The sequence below is a fragment of the Acipenser ruthenus genome, chromosome 15 (assembly GCF_902713425.1).
Source record: "Acipenser ruthenus chromosome 15, fAciRut3.2 maternal haplotype, whole genome shotgun sequence".
Lineage (NCBI taxonomy): Eukaryota > Metazoa > Chordata > Actinopteri > Acipenseriformes > Acipenseridae > Acipenser > Acipenser ruthenus.
In genome coordinates, this window is record NC_081203.1 from 17,812,356 (window position 1) to 17,831,153 (window position 18,798).

Consider the following 18,798-nt stretch of genomic DNA (forward strand, 5'->3'; position numbering starts at 1 on the left):
TAAGATTAACCCAATTAAAGTCTCTCTCATCAGGGATACAATCAGTGAAGAAAACATCAGTGGCTTGGTGTTGCATTTGCTCTCTCAGAAAAATTCATGTGATTAATGTCCCTTTGGCCTTTTTAAGTTTACCAGTTTTTAGGCCTGTTTTATTTGTTTATATTTTTGTTGGATTGAAGCTGGTATGGGGTAATGAAACTCGTGAGATTTCTCCAGGGCTGACCCCCTGGAGTGCCCCCTTGTGGTCCGGCTGACTCACTGCTGCTGTATGTTCTCTGCACTGGCAGGCACTTGCAGCAGCCCGATGGCTCGATGCTGATTGGTCCGCTGAGCGCCCGGGACTCCGGCTGGTTGATGTGTGTGGCTTCGAACAGCAGGGAGCGAGACCACCGCTACATCCTCCTCACTGTGGCAGGTAACCCGTCTGCAGGGGCGTTCTTCAATAGGGCTACACACTCTGTCAGGCACCGAGACACACTTCCAAGAGACTGGGCTATTGATTTATTTATTGATGTATAGGGTGTGTGTCTATTTCAGCAGGGTACAGCAAATGATTCCTGCTTTTAATCCTAAAGGTTTTGGCTGGGCCCTGTAGCCAGACCAATGAAGACTTTTTCCAGATCATTACTGCTTGGCTTAGGGCTGGTTATGGTGACAGTTTCTTATAGTTTGATCTAGTAACCTATTAACAGCAATGAGAGAGTAGACATCACAGGACCTGGCTGCTGTGTAAGGAAGTGTGTTTGTGATTTCAGAGGATGCTCGCTCCCCCGTGCCCCCCCAGGAGGACCATTCCATTCAGCAAGGGGGTGGGGGCTTCGTCTCGGGGCATCCCATCGAAACGGGACCCCAGAGCACCCCATCCCAGACCCTGCACCCTGTACCATGGCCTGCGCACCACAGCACACACAGGTATAATCTGTATGCTGCCCTGTTACTAAAGCATTCACATTGCTGGGGGTTCAGAGAGTTTAACATCATGTAGTGAGTGTACCATGCAGGCCAATTTATTTTATATTCAGTATTTCTTCAGTCTTTTCCATACACAATTAAAACATGTTTAATCCATGAATGAAACGAACACCCTGAATGCACACTGGGTATTTACCCACCACAGAGCGATGCTTAAAGAAATGCTCCAGCTGGCAATGTGTCTGTATTAGATTTGCTTGTGGAACTCCAGCTGGCAATGTGTCTGTATTAGATTTGCTTGTGGAACTCCAGCTGGCAATGTGTCTGTATTAGATTTGCTTGTGGAACTCCAGCTGGCAATGTGTCTGTATTAGATTTGCTTGTGGAACTCCAGCTGGTAATATGTCTGTATTAGATTTGCTTGTGGAACTCCAGCTGGCAATGTGTCTGTATTAGATTTGCTTTACTTGCTGTAGTTCTGATGGGTTTTACAGTGTTGCGATGCAAGCACTGTCAAGTGTGCAGATTTTGCTTTTCTGGAAATGCAGCCTTCTGCTTGGCTAGTGCCAGTAATAGCATGTTAATAAGAACCCATCATGGAGAGTGCCTATCTGCTTTGTACAAGCATACAAACTGCTGCAAGACAGGAGCAGCATGTCTCGGTGACACCTAAAACAGGCCATTCCAGTCTCTCATACAACCCTGTCCTCATGTATTTATTCAGTTCTGCAGCCTTTGATGTTATAAAGTTATTCAATACCCTGGAAATCCTGAGTTTAAATGCCTGCTCTCTCTCTCTCTCAATAGCACTAACATGTTCAGTTACACCTTGCACAATAGCAAATCAGAACCCTGCTCTACTGCACACATGCTGTGTATGAATCACGTTAGTGTGGACTGGGCTTTAAACTGCGTCATGGTTGAAGCTAACAAAAGAATTCCAGAAGTCTTACCTTACATATTATTTATTTCTTAGCAGACGCCCTTATCCAGGGCGACTTACAATTGTTATAAGATATTACATTATTTTTACATACAATTACCCATTTATACAGTTGGGTTTTTACTGGAGCATCTAGTACCTTGCTCAAGGGTACAGCAGCAGTGTCCCCCACCTGGGATTGAACCCATGACCCTCCGGTCAAGAGTCCAGAGCCCTAACCACTACTCCACACTGCTGCCCTCATAACTAGGGCTCAAGTGTTCTGTTTTGCAGCAAACCTCTTTCTCAAAGGTTTAAGGAATGACTGTCACAGCTGTTGTATAATCGCAATATAGCATTGCAGGGTGTGTCGTTTTGGGATATTGCCAAGTCTATTACATCATACAAATGGAGTGTGAAATGAAAAACTGACAAAAACAGGGTGTAAAGAGAACTGTGACATCACATAGCCCACGAGCCTCACCGTTGTATAACACTTTAGCACTGGGGACATGAAGCAGTATGTTCACAGTGAAAGTAAATGTCTGAACTGAAGCCTTCCCTCCCTCCACCCCAGGTTGAGTATTGATAAGTCAGGACCCTCAACAGTGGAAGGACGGCCTGGGCAGACAGTGAGACTGCCCTGCAAGTTGCCCCCCTCTCCCGGCGTCACAGTGGAGTGGAGGAGAGACGGGCGCCCCCTGAGCTCCCCCAGGTAAGGATTCCAGAGGAGGGGCTGCAGAGGGGCGAAGTACAGCTTGAGATGCGGGGGCCACTGCCTTTAGAATCCCATTCAGTGTATAGTGAATATAGCATTCTCTTTATGGTGACTACAGCATTCTGTTTATGGTGAATAGATTATTCTGTTTATAGTGAATACAGCATTCTGTTTTGCTGATGTTTCAGAATAAACCATCCGTTGGTTCTGATGCAGACCTGTCCATCTATTGCAAGTGGTTCTTCACCTGCGTGAATGGGTTCAAAGTTATAAGGAACAATACTTAACTCCAATATATAGACTTTTTTATTTTAAATAAGACTGGGACACATGCATAGCGTCAGTGTCTGCGATCTATATGCCAGGTTTCTATTATTCACTTCACTAGCAGAGACTGAGGCTTGTTTATTTTGTGATGTAGATTATTATTTATTTCTTAGCAGACGCCCTTATCCAGGGCGATTTACAATCGTAAGCAAATACATTTCAAGTGTTACAGTTCAAGTAATAATACAATTAAGAGCAAGATAAATACAATGACTTTGGTTCAAGCAAGTACAAGTGTGACAAAATACAATTCAATACTACAGCAGATAACAGTGACAGTGATAGTTACATCAGGATATGATTAAATACAAAATACTACAGATTAAACACTTGACAGACTACAGTACTCTGAAGTACAGGATTAAATGCAGTAAAATAGGGGGCAGATAAGAGCAAATAAAGCACATTCAAGGAAGGGTGATAAGTGTCCCAGGGGAAAAACAGAGGAGTTCTACAAGTGCTGTCTGAAGAGGTGAGTCTTAAGGAGGCGTCGGAATGTGGTCAGGGACTGGGCAGTCCTGACATCTGTAGGAAGGTCATTCCACTACTGCGGAGCGAGGGTGGAGAAGGAGCGGGATCTGGAGGCAGGGGAGCTAGAGGAGGTAGAGCCAGTCTTCTTGTGCAGGCGGAGCGGAGAGGTCGAGTGGGGGTGTAGGGAGAGGTGAGGGTCTGGAGGTAGCTGGGTGCAGTCTGGTCAAGGCATCTGTAGGCTAGTACAAGAGTCTTGAACTGGATGCGAGCGGTGATCGGTAGCCAGTGGAGTGAGCGGAGTAGTGGAGTTGCGTGGGAGAAGCGAGGCAGAGAGAACACCAGGCGGGCAGCGGAGTTCTGGATGAGCTGGAGTGGATGGGTGGCGGACGCAGGGAGGCCAGCTAGGAGGGAGTTGCAGTAGTCTAGGCGGGAGAGTACCAAGGCCTGGACCAGGAGCTGGGTGGCGTAGTTGGTGAGGAAGGGTCGGATTCTTCGGATGTTGCTCAGGAAGAATCGGCAAGTGCGTGCCAGAGTGGAGATGTGCTGGGAATAAGAGAGGCAGGGGTCCAGGGAGACTCCAAGGTTCTTAGCGGAGGAAGAGGGAGAGAGTGTGGTAGATTCCAGAGGAACAGAGATAGAGAGATCAGAGGAGGGGGAGGAGGAGGAGGGAAAGATAAGGAAGTCAGATTTAGAGAGGTTGAGTTTGAGGTGATGCGAGTGCATCCAGGAGGAAATAGCAGACAGACAGGTAGAGATACGGGAGGAGATGGTAGAGTCAGAGGTGGGGAAGGAGAGGAATATCTGAGCATCATCAGCATAGAAATAGTATGAGAAACCATAGGATGCGAAGAGGGGGCCCAGGGAGCGGGTGTAGAGAGAGAACAGGAGAGGACCCAAGACTGACCCTTGGGGGACTCCTGTTGAGAGAGGGTGAGGTGTGGAGGTTACTCCACGCCAGGTTACCTGGTAAGTGCGGTTGGAGAGGTAGAACCAGGCCAGAGCAGTGCCAGAGATCCCCAGGTCAGCGAGAGATGATAGTAGAATAGAGTGATCAACAGTATCAAAGGCAGCAGAGAGGTAGAGGAGAATTAGGACAGAGGAGAGAGAGGCAGCTTGGGCAGACTTAAGTGAGTTGGTGACAGACAGAAGGGAGGTTTCAGTGGAGTGAGCAGAGCGGAAGCCAGATTGGAGAGGGTTTTGGAGAGGAAGGGTAGGAGGGAGACAGGACGGTAGCTCTGGAGGGAGGTGGGGTCGAGGGTAGGTTTTTTGAGGAGGGGAGTGATAGAGGCTTTTTTGAAGGCAGAGGGAAAGAGACCAGAAAGGAGAGAGGTGTTGAGAAGGGAGGAGATGAAGGGAAGTAGAGCAGGAGCAGCAGCTTGAAAGAGGTGAGTGGGGAGGGGGTCCAGGGCACACGTGGTGGGTTTGTGACCCTGGAGCAGGGAGGAGAGGTCAGAGTCTGAGAGGGGCGAGAAGGTGGAGAAGGAGGGTGAGTTAGTAGGGGATGCAGTGGGTGTAGGGATTGGAGCAGGAGGGGGTGCGGGGGAGGGAGAGGTGTTAAAGATTAGTGCACTGGGAGCGTAGGAGACCACCTGCACTGCTTTTATGGTGCACAAATTCAACAAGGCAGGAATAAGCGGAAAATTGTGGCGTAACCTTGTGCCTCTGGGCCGGGGACTGCCTCAGATGTGTCAAAGTGCAGAGGACCCAACCAGCAGTTAGAGGGAACGAGGAATTGAGAGCTGAGAGATGGCGGAGGTGTGCGGATACCACTAGAAACATGTCACCTGAAGCAGTAAAGTACTGTTAATAAGTGAAAGAGGGAGGGCGTATTTGTTGCCCCATTCTCTCTGAACCTCAGAAAGGCAGTGTGTTCTCTGTGTCTGGGGCTCGCTCTCTCTCTCTCTGTGTGCAGACACACCCATCAGGCGGACGGCTCCCTAATCATCAGTGAGCTGAGCAGCGAGGACCCTGGCCATTACACCTGCATCGCCTCCAACGCGAGGGAGAGGGACCACCGGCAACTCCAGCTCAAAGTGCAGGGTGAGGAGCGAGCACGCAGCGGCCTCCCTGCTGCAGCACAACCCCTCACACAGCAACAGCTAATGAAAGAACATTACAAGTCAAGTGCAATCTCTATGCCATGCTCTTTCTGTGGTATTCCAAATCCTGCAATGACATGACACTGTACAGTTTGGATAAACGAACATCACAGCAGACTATAGTGGCAGCACCCTGTTGCAGATCCCAGTGACTGATTTGGTTGAAGTCAGATTCAGACCTGAAGCAGCACTAAGTGAACTATTATAAAGAAAACAGCAGAGACCATCTATTCAGCTATGGCCAAAAGTTATGCATCATCTAGAATTTAAGGATTGAGAAATACAAAAATTAAAAATAAAACTATATGAACATCTTTTATTTAAAATCATGAAATCAAAGAAACTACAAAATGATATAGCAAAAAAGTCTACCGGAAGCCATAATAGTAGTACAGAATTTCATGTTAGATTTCAAAATGTAATTCAGTATGTCAAAGTATCAGCAGGTTTCATTCGACTTTATGAAGCAAAATTAGTTATTTATTATTATTATTATTATTATTATTATTATTTATTTCTTAGCTGACGCCCTTATCCAGGGCGACTTACAATTGTTACAAGATATCACATTATTTTTATATACAATTACCCATTTATACAGTTGGGTTTTTACTGGAGCAATCTAGGTGAAGTACCTTGCTCAAGGGTACAGCAGCAGTGTCCCCCACCTGGGATTGAACCCACAACCCTCTGGTCAAGAGTCCAGAGTCCAGAGCCCTAATTCTATAGGGTGATGCAAATCTTTTGGCCATAGCTGTAGCTGTCTTATCATCTTGTTCATTTTATGCAGCAGTATAAATATATTTGGCATGTAGATATCCAATACATTTAAAAAAAATAATAAAAACATTTAACATACTGTAGGGGGCATGTGGGACCCCAGGCCAAAACTTGCAAAGTAAACTTCTGTGTTTTCCATTTCAGGGGATCTGAAAATCACCACAGCCCCGAACAACGTGCAGGTCTCGGAGGGAAGCAGCACCCAGCTGCCCTGCATCGTGACAGGCAGCAACGTGAACGTGCGCTGGTCTAGGTGAGAGGGCAGCGCCTCTGATCCGGGGAGGGGGAGGGGGAGGGGCACACAGCTGGGTTAGAGCTCCTCTGATCCAGGGAGAGGAGAGGGGGGCACAGCTGGGTTAGAGCACTGGTCCAGGTGAGAGGGCAGCGCCTCTGATCCAGAGAGAGGAGAAGGGGGCACAGCTGGGTTAGAGCGCTGGTCCAGAGCGAGGAGAGGGGGGCACAGCTGGGTTAGAGCACTAATCCAGGTGAGAGGAGAGGGGGGACAGCTGGGTTAGAGCACTAATCCAGGTGAGAGGAGAGGGGGGCACAGCTGGGTTAGAGCACTAATCCAGGTGAGAGGAGAGGGGGGCACAGCTGGGTTAGAGCACTAATCCAGGTGAGAGGAGAGGGGGGCACAGCTGGGTTAGAGCACTAATCCAGGTGAGAGGAGAGGGGGGCACATCTGGGTTAGAGCGCTGGTCCAGGTGAGAGGAGAGGGGGGCACATCTGGGTTAGAGCGCTGGTCCAGGTGAGAGGAGAGGGGGGCACATCTGGGTTAGAGTGCTGGTCCAGGTGAGAGGAGAGGGGGGCACATCTGGGTTAGAGTGCTGGTCCAGGTGAGAGGGCAGCGCCTCTGATCCGGGGATAGGAGGGGGGGGGGGCACAGCTGGGTTAGAGCACTGGTCCAGGTGAGAGGAGGGGGGGGGGGCACAGCTGGGTTAGAATGCTGGTCCAGGTGAGAGGAGGGGGGGGCACATCTGGGTTAGAGTGCTGGTCCAGGGGAGAGGGCAGCGCCTCTGATCCGGGGATAGGAGGGGGGGGGGGGGCACAGCTGGGTTAGAGCACTGGTCCAGGTGAGAGGAGGGGGGGGGGGCACAGCTGGGTTAGAATGCTGGTCCAGGTGAGAGGAGGGGGGGGCACAGCTGGGTTAGAATGCTGGTCCAGGTGAGAGGGCAGCGCCTCTGATCCGGGCACAGCTGGGTTAGAGCAGAAAGGGAGAGGGACTTTCACTCAATTTCTTTGCTCCTGTTCTTTAGCTACAACCAATAGGCCTGCCTCCCAGTCTATACAGCGGGCTATGACTGGTTTTGCCGACCCAGATTATAACTAGTCTTGCCTTAGGTAAGGTAGTGCAAGATTAGTGCCAGTTTGCTGTTTTTTTGCCGTTACATCAGCATTGTTTGTATTTTTTATATTTTAAAAGACGGGTGTTAATGTTGTCCCCCAAATACTACCCCGAATGTCAAGACTGACCAGTTGCAGTCATAATTTACCAAAGCATTTTACACAGGGCTGTAGTTTCACCCCTTTCCTCCGCTCCCGCAGAAACGGGGTCCCGGTGCGGTCGGACGGGCGTCATGTTCTCATCTCGCAGGACGGCAGCCTGATCCTGAACAACGTGCAGCGCGTGGACGAGGGCTCCTACACCTGCAACGCATACACGGGCTCCCACTCCGTCAGTGCCAGCGCGGAGGTCAGGGTCATCAAGAACACCCCGCAGGGTCAGTGAATCAAACTACACTACAGCAGTCCATTTAGAACAGAGAAGGCAGGATTGTGGATTATATAGAGACAGTGCCCAAAGCTAATTTAGATGTATGGAAGACACCTTTATCAGACTATCAATGCCCAGGCAAAAATAAATCACAGCACGATACCTCACTTGGAAGAAACAAAAACAAACAAACCTGAAAATGTAATTCTGTCTTTGTATTTCCAGCCCCGCCATCCAGATCCAGCAGTGCAGAGTGCATCGACCAGCCTGAGCTTGCTAACTGTGACCTGATCGTGTACGCCAAGCTGTGCAGCAACGAGTACTACTCCAGCTTCTGCTGCGCCAGCTGCTCCAGACACACCGAGCAGGGTTAGAGACACTCGCCCGGGGGCCGAGCACAGGGAGGGAGGGGTAGCGGTGAGCACCAGCATCTGAGAAATCCCATCCCAAGCAGGGCAGCACAGGCTTTTCATACCGACTAATCCACAAGGATCCTTCACACTTACAGAACAGGGTGCAATTTAGCAACTTTAAGAGCAAACAAAACAAAAGCAGAGAACCAAAAAAAACTAAATTCAATCCTACAGCCAAACAATTCAGTAAATTAATTTTGTTCCACACTACTTTAAGTAATGTGTCATGTTAGTGTTCGAATGGTATTTCAGTAGATAGGCAGACTCATAAAACAGGTTGCAACAGATCCTGCTTACCTATTAGAGAGTGATTAGAATATTAAATAGGCAACGATCACACATCAAAATACTGTACTGATTTAGCAATGCAAGTTACAAATAAAATGTATTATTATTCAGCCATTGATCAAAACTAGAGAAACATAATGTGTGTCCTTTGTATGCAAGTCTGAAGGCTGTTTTCTACTCAGCACTAGCTGGAAGGATTTAATAAAATACATTGTCAGATTCCCTTGAAATAATAATTTAATTAAATTCCCCCAAACTTATCCATGCTGTTGGCTTACTTATGTCTTTACTAAACCACATGATACCACTATATCCAATCCACTACTTTAAGCAGTTTCTCTGAGCAGGAGGAAAACCTTATCTAGTATCAGATATTACTGTATAATGCTTTAAAACTCCCAAACACCAGCACACAGGCAGTGATTGTGGAGGAGGACGGCACAAGGTGATAAAGCAACACGTGGATGAGCGGTGACTGGAAATCCTGCCCCCTCGCCACAGCTTCAACCTCCCTGAAGGGCACTCTCTCTCTGTCTCGTTTTTAAATTTAAAACGTTTAAACCCCACTGGGCAAAATCTGGCACTGGGCTTTCCTGGGGGGAAAAAATGATAAATTGAAGATGTACACTGTTGTAAATGATCATTTGTACTTTAAAAAAACAAGGGCAGCTCTAAAGATTGACATGCTATTTCTTAAAAGACAAGCCCCAGGTAAAGGAATATTTAGAATAAGTTTTTTTGTATATAATGCAATATTTTAGGTACTTTTTTAATAAACTGTACAAATGGCAAGTCTAATGTATTTAAACTCTTTAGCAGTTCCATCTTGTAATTTTCTACAAAAGCACATCTCCAGGTATAAGGTTGGCTTGGGCAGTCTCATGCCTGCAATACTAGGTTTAAATAAGGAAATAAATGTTAATATCCATTTATCAGAGCACATGAAGTGTTGTCTTTCTTATTAGTCTGGGGTTAGGATTGGGGTTAGGGGTTAGGGGGGGGGGGGTGCAGGAAGGGATCATATACATGCTTGATCCATTGCTTCTGAGTGTTGGGCATAGTGATGCAGGACTCTTGGCTCCAGATTTAAAGCTGAGCGGGAAACAATTTATCCAAATTTACCTGGGGTGCCAAAAGGTCCTTCAAATGCTGCCAAACCCTTTCTGCTAAAGGGCTTTATCCTTTAGCCCAGTGGCCTCCCCCGAATTGCTCCAGGACAGTTGGAAACTACAGTAAGTGGAGTTAGACTTGTTAGTCATGTTGTTGAGGCAGAATCACGTGGATCCTTTTAAGACACAAATTCTGAGGTCAATCAGCTACTAGGAGCCAGACTACATTAAATGTGCAGAATGGCCTCCTCTCATTCGAAAATGAGTTATTATATCATCTTGAAAATGCACATTTTGAACATGATCACAGTCTCATAAAATCTGAACCACCAACCAAGTGTCACCACGAATAACCGACAGGGAGACCCTAAGAAATTCAATCCCATCAGTTGCATTTGCAGAAATAAAATCCATCTCTGCACACAATAATAAAAACCCAGACTGCAGAGGTTTGTTTCTGCCACCATCTTTTATTCAATCTGTTGAAAAAAAAAGTTGAAGGATTCAGATTACAGTAATTGTAAGGCTTATACTGAAGAGAAAAGGGAGGGGTGTGCATGTGTCACAGAGCCCTTACTTTAAAGTTATTTTAAATGCATTTCATATTTTATAAACCAAATGGAATAAAGTGAATGGAGGTTTCAGAAGATTCTGGGGCTTGTAGCTGCAGATAATTCTGTACCCATCTTTACAGTTACTATTGCATTTGTTCATTTGCAACTTCTTTGTATACATCCTTTTGTAGAAAAAACAAAAACAAAACAAAAATGTACACAGATAGCATTCAATTTGACAATAGTGTTAAAAGCCATAAAAAGCCATTAAGACTACACAAAATAGACTCTGGGGCAAAGGAAATAGTAAAAAGAACAAAGTGAAAATAAAAGACAATGCTGCTCCTGGATTCAATCCATTGTGACAATACTGCTCTCCGAGTAGAATACATAGGTGCTAGATTACTGGTCATGATTGTTGCTGCAATTTAAAACTACTTACACTACATGGTGTCCAATCAGGGGACAACAACAAAAATACCCTCCCTCCCATTTACAATACAATCAGTGATAAATCAATCTCTGTATATACACATTTCACATCGCTAGTCCTCACCTTTGGCAAGATTACTTACAGCTCGTCTCTGTTTAACTCCACAACTATTTAAAATATACTAAATGCATAAAAATAAAGATTTCGGCATTCTCTCCCATGTTTTTTTTTAAACCTCTAAACATAGCATGGAAGCTCAAGTGTCCTGTTCAGTGCTGCGGCCTCTCAGATATGGGGGCTTTAGTATCCCACCTCTGCCTGCAGGGGGCTCTGTAACTAACAAGAAAGGACTGGAGAGGTGATCATACCATTTTCAGGGCACTCATGGGTCCTTTTAAAAACACCACCAACCCCACCCTAGGATCAGTTTCACGATCCCCGTGTCGCTGCGACACATCCACAAGTGTCTAGTCGGAAAAAGGTTTCGGATGCTGCTTTTGGGAATTCAAAAAAAGAAAACAAAACGAAAGCAAGCAGCTCTTCATTCCCGTTTTCCACCTGCAGTAGATACAGTATTTAGATTTTATTATATTTATTATATTTTTTTAAATGACTGTCCAGTTTACAAGTTCACTCTGCAGCAGAGGGCATCCTACCCCTTGCCTGCCTTTTAAAGTTCGATCTCAAAGGTTTTCTGTAGGTCAGTGGAGAAGGGGTTTGTGGGAGAGGGAGAGGTGCGCTGCCTGGACCTGCTCTCCAGTGCCACCCACTGGGCCTCGAAGGGGTCGATGGGCTGAGCAGAGGAGGGCTGGCTCCAGCTTTCAGCTCCGTTGAAGGCAACGGTTCCATTGGGCTGTGGTGGCGGTTGCGGCTGCTGCTGAGATGGTTTGTAGAAGGGGCTTGTGTTGGATTGCACCTCGTACTGGGGGAATGAATTCTGTTTGGGGAAGTTAGCTGGAGAGGGCTGCGAGATCACCTGGGGGTGTGTGGCAGTGCCAAAGACATTTGCCACCATCTGGGAGGGGGTGATGCCCACCACAGGGACGCTGGGCTGCCCGTACGGGATCCCATTCACCAGAGAATAGCCCTGGGGAGGAGGGAGGAAGGCAGGCTGCTGTCTCGGGGGGATCATAGGCACAGCTGCTGGCGGTGGAGCCATGAAGGTGTTGATAGGAAAGGGCTGTGCTGGCAGAGGCATGGCCATACCGACAGGGGGTATGCCTGGCTGCTGTTGGGCTCGGACCGTCTTGGATACCTCTTCAAGCCAGCGGTCTGCCTCTGAGGGGGTCCTCCTGTGAGTCAGCTGTTTTCCACCTAGAAGCGAGAAAGGTGCATATCAAAAGCAAAAATCATACATGTCCAGACACATGTGCACAGGCTTATCTGACTTCCTAGAGCTGTGCTGCAGTGCACACTGGCAGGTATGCAGCATTATGAGTGCACCAAATCCAAAACAGCATGCATTGTTAGTTAACCTTCACCCATGCCATGACCAGGGGTTTAATATTTTCTTAAAACACACACTTGTCTTAATAAACCTTCTCCCCCTGAGCTCCGAGGGTTGTGAGGCAGAATATCTAACTGAGCACAGCATCTTTCTCCCCTCTCCCCTCCCCAAGGAGCTCACCTGGGTTAGTAGTGGCACTGGGTCCCTGAGCCCAGGGGTTTGTGTCGCGGGCAGGCAGTGGTGGTGGTGCTGCTGCCGCCACCACAGCGGCAGTGCTGACTGGGTTAGCAACAGGCAGGGGGAAGGCAGAGGCAGCACCATTAACTAGAGCAGCAAACAGGAAGGGGTTAATCCAGCACAGGCAAGAACCCCAAAAGCCCCCCCCCCCCCCGCACATGCAAAAAAAATAATAAACCTGGCAGGCAAACACCCATGCCTTGAATCGCAGCTGTGCCTCGGGAAAAGCTTGAATTAGTGGCTGTTTAGTGCAGAGATATTGCTCCTTCTACCCGGTTAATGGTATTAGTGTTAACACAAGACTAATGCGAAGGTGTAATTAAGGAGGAGCAGGCTGTACCTTGAGCAGCGGGAGACTGTGGAGAGGAGGCAGGCTTAGACATGGGCGCTGATGAGAAGGGGTCCTCAGGGTGGGCACTGAAGGCAGTGGTGATCTGGGAGCACAGGGAGCTGATACTGTCGGCTTCCCCCTCAACCTCGGGGACTGCCAGGGAGAGAGTCAGGGTGGAGGGTGAGAAAGTAGAAGACGATGGATGGGTGGGTGGGGATGTTGAGGATGGATGTGTGGGTTTGTGGGGATGTTGAGAATGGATGGGTGGGTGGGGACGTTGAGGATGGATGGGTGGGTGGATGTGGGTGGGGGTCATGGGGATGGATTAGTGGGGTGAGGAGAGTAGGTCGGTTGGGGTGAGGAGGAGGGTGGGAGGGTGGGTGGGGATGATGAGGATGGATGGGTGGGGGTGATGAGGATGGATGGGTGGGGTAGTGTTGGAGTGTTAGGGATGGATGAGTGGGGTGGGGGGTGATGAGGATGGGTGGGTGGGGGTGATGAGGATGGATGGGTGGGGGGTGGCGTGGTGGCGAGGATGAGGACGCATGGAGACAATGAATCTTTCATGAATCTATAAAGAACAACTCATTTACTGAACAGAAAACCATTTTAAAAGACACAAAAGTATATGTATAATTAGGATTTTCTTATGTTTCAAACAGTATGCATATGTTTGCAGTATGCTTGTACAGTTTTGCAAATGTATGCATGGTGCATCAAAAAAGTATTCAAAACCACCCCTGCTGGTTTTGGTGAGGCTTGGTGGTGTGACATTGTTTTATCCCACTACTCCACTTCCTTAACAAATATCCTTGAATAAAAAAAAAACAACATCCCTCAAGCAAATAAATAAAATGTTTATAAAAGAGCAGCTGTCTTGAAATAAGCAGTGCTACCACAAAAAGGAATGTGGAATAACATTTAATTGTATTTATCTATCTATAGAGATATAGATATGAAGAAATCCAGTAAGTACAGTGGCACCTGCTTATTTACAATGCTGAATTATAGGGTGGGTTATGTGTTCTTCATTTCACCCCATGAATTGAATTTCTGAACTAGTGACTGATGCACCTTTTTTGGCAGTCATCACTGCAGAAATCTTTGTATGGACATGACAAAAGGGGATGTTTATCTTTTACATAAACGTCAAATGATGCTAGTAAGTGTTTCACAATCCCATCACCTTTCAAGGGATCAGCTTATCAGGAGGCATGCAGAATACATATTAAATATACAGCATCCACTGAACCGAAACTTGCATGTACATTGCTGTTGGTGCAAATAAAGAGGCAAGACCATGGATTTTGAAACCTTGGTAATCCCAATGCCTTACCAGAGTTCGTGATGGGAAAGTCTGACTTGCGCTGCACAGTGGAGGGCAGCTCGTTCATGCGCAGGGAGAGCTGTCGTTTGAAGGGGGAGGTGTTCTGGCCGAGGGCGGGGAAGCCTCGGAAGGAGCCCTGGCGAGCGAGGGCCTCCATGGGGGCATGGCGGCGAGGGATGGCGTGGGGGTTGTTGTCCTGGAGGCCAGCGGCTGGGGGGGACGAGGAGGGAGAGGGATGGGTGGGAGTTGGAGCCGTTGGGTTCACCACAGCAGCAGCAGTAGTTGTGTTTGTACTTGGTGGAGCGGGGGTCTTTACATCCGCTTCAGCTGTGGACAACAAACATGTAAGCATCAACAAATGTGTCTCAAATATAAACCTAATTTCCCTGTATTACTATTGTATGTAGTGAGGTTAACAAAAACTGGGCCTATAAAATCACTGGGATAGTATAGAGTTAAAAAAACACTTCTATAGATTCATCTCCATTAGACCTCACTGTCTGAAAGATTATACACACAATTACAGTTACGTTAAGATAAGAAACAGCTCTGGCTTGAAATTTCAACATTCGATAATTCACTAATTTGGTTCATTCACACTTAGGTCATGTTAACAGTACAATTGGAAGAGTCATATTGTTCCTGTATAAAAGCCTTTTGCTAATTCAGTATCATGTGTTTTTGATGTGCATGCAGAGCACTGTATTTCAGGAATGAAAAGCATGTGCTCTCCATCACCCAGACAGATACTTTTCTTGGCGTCCTGAATCTGCCTCATGATCTCCTCCCGCTCAGCCTGCTCCGTTGCCGTGGTGACCCTGAAGGAGCCCTCGCGGGTGAAGGTGGTTCTGTTGGCGTCAAAGGTAGCCGTCACCCCGCACTCCTTCTCTCTCTTCTGCTTTTTCTCCAGGCAGGCGGCAAAGGCACAGCCCACCGCATGGCTCAGACGCTCCCCCTGGGAACAGGCAGGGAAGCTTAGATCATGCAGCATAATGTGAATGCTGCTTGCAAATGCTGCGGTACATGCATGAGGATTGCGCGTGTGTATCTGCTGGGAAAGGTCAGAAACTCACAGAGTCCTTGACAGCCATGAAACAGTGACAGATCCAGCGGCGCGTGGTGCCATCCCTGCAGATGTACGAGAAGGCCCGGTCAAAGTTCCGGTCTGGGGCACAGAAAGACACCTTCTCTATCGTCTGGTCCAAAATCAGGTCCTGTGAAAAAGAGAAAAAATAAAACACAATCATTATCATTAAAATGCTTTCATCACACACTTTATAAAGTACCCTGCTTGCCATTGACTTCAAACAGACTCTGCAAAAGTGCAAGACATGTCTTGGTTCTATTAATATTAAAAACAGAGTAGGCAAAGACTGCTTGTGAATCAGTAATTTGCACACGTGTTCACCAAGCACATCCCATCACCTCTACTGAAGTCCACTGTGACAAACTTACTTGCAACAGGCAGAAGTAGCTTTTTTATGATACAGATGAGGGATGCTGCCATTGATATGAACTGTATGAAATGGATTGGACAGTTCATTGTACTGAAGGTGCAGCATATCTGTGGTGTTTCTATTTGTGAACCACTCCTGTATTTCTCTTGTTCATACCAATGTATGTCACTCAGCCACAGTCTCTAGGCAAAGTCATTCAGTTAACCTCTAACCTAGTTATTTGAAACCTTTATTTAAAAGTATGTATAATGACAATGAGCTGGTTTATAACATTTCCATAAAACATACAGCATGCTGTTGGAAATACAGGAATTACTTCGTCTCTGTAGTTGTATATCTCATAACTACCCAACTGGGACCACCAGGGGGGAGTACAGGACAGCTAGTCAAGAATGCCAGTAGACTTAAGGATAGAATTTTGTCAAAGTAAAATTGTCAGTCACCGCTAAAAACAAATGGAATGGTCACGGCTACAAAGATTTGAACTTACGTAATATATTTTAATATTTTAATATGTGTGCTAAATAAACATATCTTTTTTTCTCATAAATTTAGTCGTTGCCAATTATTTTTATTATTTTCTCCCAATTTGGATTGGCCAATTATTTTATTATGTTCAGCTCACCGCTACCACCCCTGCACTGACTCGGGAGGGCGAAGACGAACACACACTGTCCTCCAAGAGTGTGCTGTCAGCCGACCGCTTTTTTTCATACTGCAGACTCACCGTGCAGCCGCCTCAGAGCTACAGCGTCGGAGGACAATGCAGCTCTCGGGCAGCTTACAGGCAAGCCTGCCGGCGCCCGGCCAGACTACAGGGGTCGCTAGTGTGCAGTGAGCCGAGGACACCCTGGCCGACCTAGTCCTACCTCCCCCCTCAATTGGCAGAGCGCCGCCCCCTGGAAGCTCCCGTCCTCGGTCGGCAAAGGAATAGCCTGGACTTGAACTCGCAACGTCCAGACTATAGGGCGCATCCTGCACTCTACACAAGTGCTTTTACTGGATGCGCCACTCGGGAGCCCCATAATAAACATATATTTATTTAAACTGCTCCTAGTCAAAAGTAAACTTGAAATGAAAAAATGATCTGAACACAGAAATGACATAAAATAAATGCTCTGGTGGAGAATTTTACAACAATATCCTTTTGTTAATGTCTATTTAACCACAGCTGTGGTTTTGGTATTACAAGGTGTACATTAAGAGTTCACTTCTGATGCAACGTCTGTCATCCCTGAGCACACTGTTCCGATCAGAAGGATCGCTCTACACGGTTACAGGTCCTGCTAGAGCTGCAAATCGGGGTTTCATGCTTCTCCAGATCAGGAAACCGTCCTCCCTTGAGGTGTTGCATTATCAAAGGTATGGAGAGGTACATTTTCTGCACAAAATGCTTTGGTTAAAAAGTTTGTTTCTCCTTTAAAGCTGCTCCCACTGCTTTCATGTTTGGTATATTGTTCTGCTAGTTGTTTAGAACTAAATTTTGCCACTTTGCTTTCATGTAGTTGTGTGTAAGATGTTTCTAACTGCTTTAACTTTGCATTGCCTCCCATTCAAAAAGACAAGTCCTGCTCCCGTCCTATTTTCAAGTAGAGTGGAAACAAATCAGTCAGCTCACAGGTTCCATGAAAGCCGTGACCACCGTGATATAAATTACAGTGCCGTGAAAAAGTATTTGCCCCGTCTGATTTTCTGCATTTTTGCACATTTTTCACATTGTATTTGGTCAGATTTTTTTGTGGGTTGTAGTAGTATATAGAGGGAGTCAGAGAAAAAAAATGACACCAAAGTTTGGTGCTTCTTTCATTTGTTTGGTGTGCAAGGTAATCAAACATGCAATCTTCAGGTGTGGAAACCCAACCCAATTAAAGGGATAATTAGGGTTAGCTGTTTGAGTACTTTGGTTAACAACCAGGCCTGATTTGGGCCAGCCCTGCCCAATATAAATCTGACTAACTTTGGCCCTTACCATCAGAGTGAAGTTGTCAGCACACAGGTTCAAGAGGCACACCATGCCATGAACAAAAGAAATTCCTGAAAACCTCCGGAAAAAAGTTGTTGATGTCTATCAGTCTGGAAAGGGTTACAAAGCCATTTATAAGGCTCTGGGCCTCCACCGAACCACAGTCAGAGCCATATTGTCCAAATGGAGAAAGTTTGGGATAGTAGTGAATCTTCCCAGGAGCGGCCGTCCTGCCAAAATCTCTCCAAGAGCAAGGCGTAAAATCGTCCAGGAAGTCACAAAGAACCCTAGAACAACATCCAGGGATCTGCAGGCCTCTCTCGCCTCGGCTAAGGTCAGTGTTCATGACTCCACCATCAGAAAGACACTGGGCAAAAATGGGACTCATGGCAGAGTAGCAAGGCGGAAACCATTGCTCACTAAGAACATCATGAATGCTCGTCTCAAGTTTGGCAAAAAGCACCTAGATGATCCTCAAGAGTTCTGGAACAATGTTCTATGGACAGATGAGTCAAAAGTGTAACTTTCTGGCCGACATGGGCCCCGTTATGTCTGGCGAAAACCAAACACTGCATTCCACAGTAAGAACCTCATACCAATGGTCAAGCATGGTGGTGGTAGTGTCATGGTTTGGGGATGCTTTGCTACATCAGGACCTGGACGCCTTGCCATCATTGAAGGAACCATGAATTCTGCTCTGTATCAGAGAATTCTACAGGAGAATGTCAGGCCATCCGTCCGTGCGCTGAAGCTGAAGCGCAGCTGGGTCATGCAACAAGACAATGATCCGAACCACACAAGCAAGTCTACATCAGAATGGTTAAAGAACAAGAAATTTAAAGTTTTGGAATGGCCTAGTCAAAGTCCAGACCTAAACCCCATTGAGATGTTGTGGCAGGACCTGAAATAAGCAGTTCATGCTCGAAAACCCACAAATGTCACTGAGTTGAAGCAGTTCTGCATGGAGGAGTGGGCCAAAATTCCTCCACAGTGCTGTGAGAGACTAATCAATAACTACAGGAAGTGTTTGGTTGTAGTTATTGCTGCTAAATGTGGCGTAACCAGTTATTGAGTCTAAGGGGGCGATTACTTTTTCACACGGGGGCATTGGGTGTTGCACAACTTTCTTTAATAAATAAATGAAATATGTATCAAATTTTTGTGTTATTTGTTCACTCAGGGTCCCTTTTATCTAATATTAGGTTTTGGTTGTAGATCTGATAACATTCAGTGTCAAAAATATGCAAAAATGCAGAAAATCAGACAGGGCAAATACTTTTTCATGGCACTGTATAT

The 18,798-nt window shown here is 46.6% G+C and overlaps 2 protein-coding genes across 12 annotated transcripts in view; one reads left to right on the forward strand and one right to left on the reverse strand.

Moving 5' to 3' along the window:
• Positions 1 to 9,581, forward strand: part of LOC117973852 (papilin-like) — a 74,905-nt gene extending 65,324 nt beyond the window's left edge. For 2 of the 3 annotated variants that reach the window (XM_058987246.1, XM_058987247.1), the window contains 7 exons: positions 288 to 415; positions 756 to 912; positions 2,412 to 2,549; positions 5,263 to 5,390; positions 6,374 to 6,482; positions 7,775 to 7,950; positions 8,169 to 9,581. In XM_058987246.1, the coding sequence (XP_058843229.1) occupies positions 288 to 415; positions 756 to 912; positions 2,412 to 2,549; positions 5,263 to 5,390; positions 6,374 to 6,482; positions 7,775 to 7,950; positions 8,169 to 8,317 (985 nt within the window). In that variant the 3' untranslated portion in view covers positions 8,318 to 9,581. The remainder of the gene's footprint in view (positions 1 to 287; positions 416 to 755; positions 913 to 2,411; positions 2,550 to 5,262; positions 5,391 to 6,373; positions 6,483 to 7,774; positions 7,951 to 8,168) is intronic. The other variant, XM_058987249.1, reaches the window with a different exon arrangement.
• Positions 9,582 to 10,203: 622 nt separating this feature from the next.
• LOC117421262 (protein numb homolog) overlaps positions 10,204 to 18,798 on the reverse strand; it is a 67,838-nt gene continuing 59,243 nt past the window's right edge. For 7 of the 9 annotated variants that reach the window (XM_058987254.1, XM_058987253.1, XM_058987252.1 and 4 more), the window contains 6 exons: positions 15,156 to 15,296; positions 14,833 to 15,037; positions 14,092 to 14,409; positions 12,765 to 12,908; positions 12,368 to 12,511; positions 10,204 to 12,054 (listed from right to left, as the gene is read on the reverse strand). In XM_058987254.1, coding sequence (XP_058843237.1) covers positions 11,411 to 12,054; positions 12,368 to 12,511; positions 12,765 to 12,908; positions 14,092 to 14,409; positions 14,833 to 15,037; positions 15,156 to 15,296 — 1,596 coding nt within the window. In that variant the 3' untranslated portion in view covers positions 10,204 to 11,410. The remainder of the gene's footprint in view (positions 12,055 to 12,367; positions 12,512 to 12,764; positions 12,909 to 14,091; positions 14,410 to 14,832; positions 15,038 to 15,155; positions 15,297 to 18,798) is intronic. The other 2 variants (XM_058987257.1, XM_058987258.1) reach the window with 2 other exon arrangements.